Genomic DNA, 9,369 nt, shown 5'->3' with positions numbered 1-9,369 from the left:
CCAGGCATGAGAGAGCGTGCCACTCTTCTGGAATTGCTAATCTTTTAAAATAATTATTAACGCTAATTGCCGTGAGCGTGGACGGCATGGCAAGCTGGTAGCTCTCTGCTAAGTCGGTAGAGGCGCGGGATGGGTCGGTCCGAAGCAGATTGTGACTCGGACCTTCTCTATGGTCAGCTGGTCCTCCGCGACGGCCCCCTCACTTGAGACCCGGCAAATCAGACGGCCTTGGTCTTTTGGAGAGTCACTTTCAGGTCCAGTGACTTTATTCTGCCCAGATGTGTTACCACTACCTCCGCGAGGCGACTGCTTCCCCAATCCTTCCCCCCTAGGCCAGAAGTAGCGTGTCATTTTTGTAACATACCACCCCCAGCTCGTGAAGAAGGGCGCTTCTGAAGACCTAATCGTATCCGAAGTTCCACAGGAGCGCCTAAGGCTGATCCCTGCGGAACCCCGCGATGGATCCTCTTCTTGTGAGTCTCCCCATACCGCCCTGGGTAACGTATACCCTTGTTCCGGAGGTAATCCGCTTACCTCCTGGAAACCTGACTGGCGTATACATTCCCACGAAAGGGTATTGAGGGCGTTAGCTATGTCCAGCGACACAGCCAGCACCATCCCTTCGTCAGAAATAGTCTCATCCGAGAGGTCCGAACACGTTGAATCACATCGACCGTGGACTGGCCAACCCGGAACTCGTACTGGCATTTAGCCAAATCATGGTCGTGACAGATGCTCTTGAAGACAGGCTGCCAGAATGCATTCCGGTATTTTGCTCTCCTTGTAGAGCATATGGATCGGTATGCCGAGGGAGACCCCTCGGGTTTACCCTTTTTTGCAGGAGCACCATCTTCGCCTCCTTCCGCACGGCGAGGAACCGTCCGGCCTTCAGACATTTCTCGAACAAGTGCTGGAGGCCCTCCACTAGGATGCTTGTTTTTACATGGGGAAGTATAGTATAAATACCGGCCCTTCTCAGGGAAGAGAGAAGTGTTATGCCAGACTTTTATTAGCTGAAACCCCATGGTAGTTTATCTGTCCCGTCGAGGGGGGGGGGGGGCCCCGGGATTGCAAGGATTTTAACTAACAGGCGCCCTCCAATCTACTAGGACACCTGACGCCAAGATCAGGGCTTTTACGAGGATGCGTTTCGGCCTTGGGGCCGTTTTTCTTTGCCCGAAGTTTCTTGGCGATTTCCGTCACTTCGTCTCGTGAGAACCCACGCGCGTTTCCTCACATGTCTTCTACTGGCGAGGGGGGTGGGGGGAGGGACGCACCGAGATGGATCACCACGCCTGCGTCCCTAGGAAATAGGATAGCAACTACTTGCTCGAGAAATTGCTGATCAAGATACTCCGTTAAGGAGGCATCCGTCCCCCTGAACTTGCTTCTTACAATGTTGTAAGGACGGCCCCATTGGTCTAATGTCCCGATCAGCTCCTCCCATGCCTTGGCCTTGGTGCCACCGGTTCCTCAGCATGGTCATCACATTCTCGTCCCTTCTGCACTTATGCGCTTTATGCGTTTACTGGTGTCGCGCCGATTGCATTTACTCTTCGGTAATATTGAGCGTCCACCAGTACATCGCACGTCTACAGGGGCGGGGGTGGAGCTGCCCGGGTGCGGGGCATTGTCATGTCGCATATTTCCGACATGACGCAGCTGTGCCGCCCCTTCTTCCACGTCCGCCATAGACCTGGACAGCTCACTGATCCAGGCCTTGGCTTCGGCCGCCATCATCAAGAGGTCTACATTTAATGTGCGATTGTGCATCTGGATGCAGTCATTGTTATCTTCATAAGCGTTGCTAGAGGGCGGATTCCGATAGCACACCACTACTCACAGCGGCCGATGCCTAGAGTTTTTCCGTTGGTTGGGTTAGATAAGTCAAGATGATTGGTTAGTGGGCTATCGCACCGTGCGTTATCGCATTCCGTCCGTTGCTAAAGTTCTTGGAGAGATATTCAATCGACACCTCGTCCACTTGAAAGTTAATTAGGCGGGATATGAAGGGAAGAGGAAGGAGCATTTTACGCGGGTGTCTTTTTTCCTCCCCCGGCTGAGGCCAAAGTCTCACTGTCCGTATGATGCACGGGTAAAAAATTCAACACTTGATAATTCGCGAGACCGATATACTCGCGCGTGATAACACTAAGACAGTGCAGAGACGCATTGCTCAAGCGTTGAAAAACAACGCAGATGACAATAGCCAATAATGGTTGAACCTTGCCAGATCACGCAGCACAACAGAACACGTATGCATTCAAGCACAATCCACGCGCGAGTCCAACAACCTCTGCCATTAGCAGTCCATATGTCGATGAATGCAACCATAGTAAGATGGCACCCTCTGCTGTACCTACAGTTTCTAGAATACAGAGTCCAATCAACTCTTTTTGTTAGGCTATAATTAGGACTCCCTAAAAATGGCGGAAATAATTACCACACAAAGTAGGAGTGCTCTGACTCTCTTTCTCACGCACAGATCAGTGTCCACCATTTTGAGATCTGATTGTGGAGGTCCAATGAAAAGAAATTTTGTTGACCAACTTGGCTGAATTCTGTATTCTAAGCACACTACTGGTAACAAATGTCATTGATATTTTAACGAGCGATGTTTTGTATTACCGGAATTATTTCATCTCGGAGCTAGTAATTCTCCGCTATTAAGTTACTTTTGAAATGGAGTTGTCAGGATAGACACAAAAAAGGCAGAGGTACCACAATGCGAATATGATCGATTTTACTGGTACTTTATTTCTCTTGTACCACACTGCAGCGGCATGGCGGCCGGCTGCCTCCACGTTACAATCCAAAGTGTTCGGCGGAAGAACGCTTCTTCCCGTGAGGTAACAAAGGCGAACGCACGGGCGCATTACTGTCGCGGGATCTAACCAATCGCATGCAAGATGTAGGCTCGCAACGAATCTCTATCTCGCTTTTTGTCACGTGGTGACGCGGACCAATCACGTTGCTCTGAAGGAGCGACGCAAGCGCTACTAGCGGAGGAATAACCTAACACCGAAAATATATCGGATGCGCTAGTTTATTTCTTACACTTTCAATAATGAAAGACTAAATGATCGCGTCATTTAAAATTCCAGCCCATACGTTGACTTTTTGCGGTGTTCCTCGAAACTATTTTAAAGGTAAAAATTGGCACTTTAAGATGGCGTAAACAAAAATAAAAAAAAATTTACTTTGCTAACAAAAAAAATCACAAATATGTCCAAAAATGTCATTGCTGATACTTTTAACCTTACTTTTCTCAAAAACCTGACGTGGTAGAGCAATTTTCTTGTCGGATTCGTGTTTTGTACGCAAAAATACATAAGAAATAGTAACTTTTTTTCACACAACGGAAACTACGTCTTTCAATGTTATGAATGATGAATTAACTACATATATTATGTATGATGACACTAAGATATAGTTGCAACTTTTGGCTCAATTTTTGTACCAACACTTAGTATTTTTATCTTATTGCTTGCATTTCAAACAATGAATCTATATATGCGCATAATTAGAGCGCGTGACGCCTCGCTTTAAACATAATAGTACCGTACTTGCAATAAAATCTTTTTTTTTTTTGAATTGTCAAGATCGGTAAACCTTTACAAAAGGGGAGCAGCCTCTGACGACCTTGATCTTGACACATGTTATCAATGGGAAGGTACTGAGTAACATACAAAAGGTTTTAAGTAATGCTCATGTCTTATTAAAAAAATATCATTGCAGAAAGAAAAAACAGTTTTTCTTACTTATTTCAGAAAATATTCATTTTACAAAAAAATGTGTAAACAAAAAATAAAGCTCGTGATAAGCTCTAAAAAAAGGTCATATACATATTTTATCTAACTTCAATACTTTAGTCGTTATAATAGAAAAACTGTTTTAAAATAAGTTTTTTAAATTCTCAATAGTTTTGCGTGAAAAGTAGATGCTTGGGCGGGGAAGCCCCTCCCCCGCATCCCCTTCCCGTATTTTTTATAACCCAACCCACCTCGTCTCAGTCGGTCCACTAACATCGGAATGGGTGCGGGAGGGAGTGGACCGATACATGTGTGTGTACTTGTTTCGCTCCTGAGACAAGGGCGGGGCGGTGGACTTTGCTTTGTGTAGCTACTTAGTACAAACATGGAAAGTCTATAAATAGAAAAATATGTGTTGTTTTGATTTCGTTTACGGTTTAGTGTATGTCAGACAGTCAGTCAAATAACTTCGTATTCGACTTCTGTAAATCATGCATTTCCATGAGTTTATTCATTTAACTCACGATATTGACCGCTTGTGGAATTTCTTGTGGGATAAAAATGTTGTACGTAGTGAAATAATATGTATAAGATGTCAACATTCACTGAAAATGAGCAATGTTGCTGAGAACCATATATTTCACTGCAGAAATGCACATTATAAAATAAAAAATCGCAAACGCCAAAGAATTATATGTAATTTCAAAGTCAGTGCATTTCATGGAACATGGTTCAAACATACGCATTTAAATTTTCCAAAAATGTGTCAATTTATTGCTTACTTTTTAATGATGGCACCGCCACGATATAATTTCTTATTGAACGAATTAGAGCTTTCTAGCAAAACTGTTATTGATTGGACAAATTTTTGTCGAGATGTCAGATACTGCTTTATATTATTCAGTTATATTTATTATAAAACAAAATTTAAATAAATTTTAGTTACTTGAACAATGGATTACAAGTCAACAAAAACAAATTGGTGGAGAAGGTGTAATTGTGGAATTAGACGAAACCAAAGTGGGCAAAAGAAAATATAACAAAGGACGTATCATTAAAGGACAATGGATTTTTGGCGGTATTGAACGCCATACAAAAAACGTTTTTGTTTTGCCCGTTCCGAATCGAATCATTGAAACTCTTTTGCCCATCATTAAGAAATATGTTGCACCTGGCTCTATCATCCATACTGATAAATGGCGTACCTACAATATTTTGGGTAATGAAAATTATACACATTTGTCAGTTAATCACAAAAATAATTTTGTAGATTCCGAAACTAGCGTTCATACGCAAAATATCGAACGTTTATGGAGGGAAATGAGAACAAATATTCCACGATACTGCACGCGAGATTATCATTATACACATTATATTGCAGAATTTTTATTTAAAAAAGTGTACGATTATAACGAACGAATAGATGCTTTTTTTCAAATTATGAGTTCTATATATCCACTAAATAATTAATTAAATGTATTCTGTAATGTAAAACTCTTTGACGTTTGCGATTTTTCATTTTATAATGTACATTTCTGCAGTGAAATATATGATTCTCAGCAACATTGCTTATTTTTAGTGAATGTTGACATCTTATTTTACTACGTATAACATTTTTATCACATAAGGAATTCTACAAGCAGTTGATATTGTATATAATCACTAAATAATGTATATATTAATTCAATATAACCTATAATGTAAAAAAGTATTAAAGCAGTTATAAAAATTTATTCATAATTTTTTTTTGTAATCACAGAAAATTTAAGGTTGAATTGGGTTGTACACACATATATCTAACGGTCCACACCCCTCCCATATCCATCCCGACATTAGTGGACCGACTGAGACGAGGTGAGTTGGGTTAGAAAAAATACGGGAAGGGAGTACGGGAGAGGGGCGGAGCCTCTCCCCCGCCCAAGCATCTACTTTTCACACAAAACTACTAAAAATAAAAAAAAATTATTTTAAAACATTTTTTTACTATAACGACTAAAGTATTGAAGTTAGATAAAAAATGTATATGACTTTTTTTATAGAGCTTATTACTAGCTTTATTTTTGGTTTGACACATTTTTTCGTAAAATAAATATTTAGTGAAATAATTATTATTTTTAAAAACTATTTTTTCTTTCTCTGATAATATTTTTTTAATAAGACGTGAGCATTACTTAAAACCTTTTGTATGTTACTCAATACCTTCCCATTGATAACATATGTCAAGGTCAAGGTCGTCAGAGGCTGCTCCCCTTTTGTAAAGGTTTACCTCAAGATCTTTATAAGAATTGCTTTTTTTTTCAAATAACGTTTAATTTTAATGAAAATTAAAATTAAATTCTAAGAAAAGATTTAAAGGTTTTAGCATTTAAGAAAATAAGAGCGAAAGTTGATCGACATTTACAAAGTAAAGAGCAAATTTTCTTCTCTTAAAAAGTAGAATGTTAGAACATTGATAACTATTTAATCATTGTTATTGTATGACCATATTCCAGACAAGGATGAAATCTATATTAAAAACAAATGATAGGCAAATTTCTTATTAATAAAATAAATAATGATTTTCTAGATGTTCATATTATTTTATTTATCCTTTGTATAAGTTTTATCAAATGTTATTACTGTTACTTAATTTCGAAAAAGGTAAGATTATATCATTACAGTATGATACAACTAAAGCTTTTTTAATTGATACGTTTACGTGCAGGCATATTTAAATATCATCATAGATACTTTGCCAATGTTTTACCTTTTGCACAATTAATCAAATTAAAAAAGTATCCGTATGTGTTTATATCAAAATGATCGTTGACAAATGCTCAGAATTTACGCATTTCTTAAGCACGCTTATTTAAAAAGGGTTTTTTATATATTTGTATTAATGTTTTTTATAATTACGTCGCTTTTTGTTTTGTCACAGTTTGTCATATCTTTCTCTGCACTCTTTTTTTTTTATCGACACGCCGCTCAAAACCGTGAATTCGTAACATATATGCGTATTAGATGTGACTCTGTAGTGAAACCAGTTTGAATTAAGACTATGTAAGTTCCATAACTCTTAGGCGTAATGTTGAAATCTTTCTTCTTGTAATTTTTTCATTTATTTATCTTTTACTGCAATTTGTTTAGTTTCTATATTGAAACAATTTTCAAATTAATGGGTTAAATATTTTATTGGTTTTGCGTTTTTCTACGAAAGAAACTCATTTATTGCATATTATTGAGAAAACGAGAAATGATTTTTTCTTCTATTTAAAAACTGGTATTTTTTTTGCGAGCTGATCTCGGCTCTTTAAAACACGTAGATATATACCTTCCGTAATACACTCGTGATATCGCTGGATGACATTGGATGAGCGTTTTCTTAGAGTTATGGAACAGCAACATTGCGAAAAAGTGATATTGAAAGTTCCGTGCAACACGCATGAAGAGTGGAAAACTTTGATAAACGTGAGCAGATGGGAGATCAAAGTTAGGCGGTTGTTTCCGCTAATTTGCTGCTATCTACCGCTGATGCTAGAGGTACGTCTTTTCAAAGCTTTGCTGCTATTCCGCTACACTACAGTTATGGTCCAATAGCCTCTACGCTTGTGCCTGCTTTAATGTAAAGGAAATATGTTAGAATATATATAAATTCTTTTACTACGAAAAAATTCTGGTAAACATTTTTTTTATGATCTATGTAGCACATAATATAACAGCAATATTACAATGAAATATAGCATGAATATTGCTGGGATATTATAAAAATGCACAGTAACATCCATCAAAATAGATCACAAAATATAATGGTGTTGTATCATAATTGTATCACTATAATATTTATGTAATATTCAGGTAATATTACGAGGAATTAAATAATTTTAATACCTATATTATGTTATTATATATAAATTATTTATTTTTATATTGAAACCTAATTTCTCAATATGCTGGGTTTGAGTCTTTACCTTTGCATAATATCATTTTGTTAGAATATAGTTGAGAACTTTCATATATGCTGCGTTTTTTATTTTATCTTGTGTATTTTTTTCTTAAATACAAGTAATTGAATGCTACCGCGTCCATTTATCGGCAATGTCGCATACTGCTCTGCCTAAATATGTATTATAATGTTTGTTTGATATTGCATTATTAAATTACAATATAATATATAGTATATCACTTTACAATATAATATAAAAATATTACATTGTGATATATCGCAATGTAATATTTTCGCAAGATTTCCGTAAAGAAGAAGAAGGTATTATAGCTATTATGGACATTATGGCTATCCTTACTATCTCAGTAATTAGGTAACAAATTTTAATATTGTTTATGGAATTATTTAATTAGTAGCCCGCCGTTTTTTAATGGCAATAATAATGCCAATACACAATAGTTAACAATTGTTATAAGGTATTATTACTTTTGAGTATTTCTAAACATTTTCAAGGTACATTTTAGTACTTAATTACACATATTTCCTCATTGTTTTTAAAGTTAAGCGTATTATCACACGAATTTATGTACACTTAAGTGTTTTTTTGTTATTTAATTTATTCGGTTGTAACACACTTCAAGTTATGCAGAGTTAAACAATAACACGGGAGTTTGTTAATACGGTTTTTTTTAAACAAAATTTTCATATTGAAATATTTCTTCGATAAATCAACTGTTACTCTAAAGGACAATGTTTAAAAACATTAGAAATATTATTTTATGTTTTTTGTTTAATATTAAACAGAGATGAAATAATATTTTTAATGATATCTCTAAAGTCTTCGTACGTAGGAAAGTTTTAAATCAGGAAAATGCTAAACGATAGAAAATTAAAAATATTTAATAATTTTGTAACAAAGTACTATATGTTTTTTTTTAACTAAACCGATTTTTAAAAAATTATTTTTGGGCTAGCTATATTACTACCACTTTTCTTCCACCGATTATACATTGCGTCAAATTTTTATAAATTACGTTCTCAGTAATAAATATTTCATACCTTTGAGTCTAGAATCTGTTAAACAGCACTTTGATGAATATAATCGTTCAAGTTTTATTATAAAATATTGATTATATACAAAGTTATACAATAAAATGAAAATAAGTGCCATATTACCGTCTTCTCCTCTAATATTTTAAGGTTACTACAAACCTGGAATACTTACAAGCCAAGATATAAAAAGATATACATATAAGGATGTATAAGGAAAGATATAAAAAACTTGAACTTAGCTTACAATTTCCTTAAATACTCTTATTCTGAAGGTACTTCTAATTTTTTAAATGTTACATCTATCATTTCTTTATGATTAAATGTGTTCAAAACTCGCCCATAAATCATTTGTTACTCATTTATATATCATTTCAATTTCTATTATTTCTCAGAAATGTGGTATGTAGGAAAACTTAAGCAGTAAAATGTAAGCAATAAAAAAAGTGACCAAACGATTATTCTACGACCATAAAGATAGATAAATTGCATTTATTTCATTATAAAGATTATATTTTTTTCTTTTAACATTGAAATGTTATGAAAGATTACATATAATAGATATTTATTATCTCTTATCTATTAAGAAATATATTATCTCTTTTTATAAAAAAAAGTTGCAAAATTAGGCCTTATTTTCATCCT

General features: G+C 35.8%; 1 protein-coding gene across 7 annotated transcripts in view; it reads left to right on the top strand.

The window, feature by feature from the left end:
- The window catches only part of LOC105199499 (golgin subfamily A member 1), a 363,242-nt gene that overhangs the window by 133,067 nt on the left and 220,806 nt on the right, over positions 1-9,369 (top strand). Inside the window, exon 1 of one of the 7 annotated variants that reach the window (XM_039445720.1) lies at positions 6,011-7,271. The exons of the other annotated variants lie outside the window; for them this stretch is intronic. Within the exon in view, the coding sequence (XP_039301654.1) occupies positions 7,092-7,271 (180 nt within the window). The 5' untranslated portion in view covers positions 6,011-7,091. Of the gene's footprint in view, positions 1-6,010; positions 7,272-9,369 lie in introns of those variants that run through there. 7 annotated transcript variants of the gene reach the window in all.

This window comes from Solenopsis invicta, chromosome 2 (assembly GCF_016802725.1).
Source record: "Solenopsis invicta isolate M01_SB chromosome 2, UNIL_Sinv_3.0, whole genome shotgun sequence".
In the NCBI taxonomy this organism is placed as follows: Eukaryota; Metazoa; Arthropoda; class Insecta; order Hymenoptera; family Formicidae; genus Solenopsis; species Solenopsis invicta.
Note: the sequence above shows the minus strand (reverse complement) of the source record. Positions and strands in the feature narration are given on the sequence as shown.